This window comes from Malurus melanocephalus, unplaced genomic scaffold (genome assembly GCF_030028575.1).
Source record: "Malurus melanocephalus ecotype Western Australia unplaced genomic scaffold, MMel_1.1 scaffold_1762, whole genome shotgun sequence".
NCBI classification, from domain to species: domain Eukaryota; kingdom Metazoa; phylum Chordata; class Aves; order Passeriformes; family Maluridae; genus Malurus; species Malurus melanocephalus.
The window spans coordinates 20,426-21,399 of record NW_026624994.1 but is presented as its reverse complement, the minus strand read 5'-3'; the positions used below and the strand labels follow the sequence as shown (position 1 = coordinate 21,399).

Genomic DNA, 974 nt, shown 5'->3' with positions numbered 1-974 from the left:
ACAATTCCTCATCAATCTGAACCAGAAAAGAGGGAAAACACATTTTCTCTCCTCTCACTTTCCACAAAAAACCCAAACCCTTCCCTCCCCTGAACATCTCTGGTGCAACAGCAGCTCCAAAAAGGGGAAAAAGGTTGGGTTTTTTTTTTTCCCTGGCATTAATGGGAAATAATTTTTAATTAAATTATTAAATTTTTGCCAGGATTGAGGGGGCAGGGAAGGCCAACCTGGTTCTTGCCSGCGTGCTCCATGATCTTCTCATAGACGATCTCGTTCATGATCTGGAAGCGTTTGATGGCTTTCTTCTCCGTGATRCCCACGTAGGTCTGCTCCAGGGGCACGGGCCGAAAGCTGCCAGAGGGAAAATTCCAGAAAAAAATGGAAATTAACGGAAAAATAGCGGGGAAAAAAAATCCTGTGTGTGAAGTTGTTCTGGTTTTTGTGGGGTTGAGTTCCTGTGGGGTGAGATCAGAGACCAGATCCCAGAAATGGAATAAATTGTCCCAAAAATGCAATAAATTATGCCAAAAACTGAATAAATGTGGGGTGAGGGGGATCCCAGATGCCAAAAAYGGAATAAATGATCCCAAAAATTCAGTAAATTATCCCAAAGTTGCAAAAATGCAATAAATGTGTGGTGAGGGCAGGTGGGCAGCTGGACATTCCTGGAAATTCATCTGGGAAGGGCTCTCCTGTCCCCTCATTGTCCCCTCCATCGCTCCATCCCCTCTGTCCCCTCACTGTCCCCTCCATCGCTCTGTTCCCTCACTGTCCCCTCCATCGCTCTGTCCCCTCACTGTCCCCTCCATCCCCCCATCCCTGTCCCCTCTGTCCCCTCCGTTCCCTCCCTGTCCCCATCCCTCTGTCCACTCTCTGTCCCTTCCATCCTCCCACTTCCCTCCATCCCCTCACTGTGCCACCATATCCTCACTGTCCCCTCACTGTCCCCTCCCCTCATCCCCCTGTCCCCTCCC

General features: G+C 49.4%; 1 protein-coding gene across 1 annotated transcript in view; it reads right to left on the bottom strand.

Moving 5' to 3' along the window:
• Positions 1-227: 227 nt before the first annotated feature.
• LOC130587326 (U5 small nuclear ribonucleoprotein 200 kDa helicase-like) overlaps positions 228-974 on the bottom strand; it is a gene marked incomplete at both ends in the record, with an annotated part of 18,274 nt that continues 17,527 nt past the window's right edge. The window contains 1 exon segment of the mRNA XM_057388302.1: positions 228-351. Within this exon segment, the coding sequence (XP_057244285.1) occupies positions 228-351 (124 nt within the window).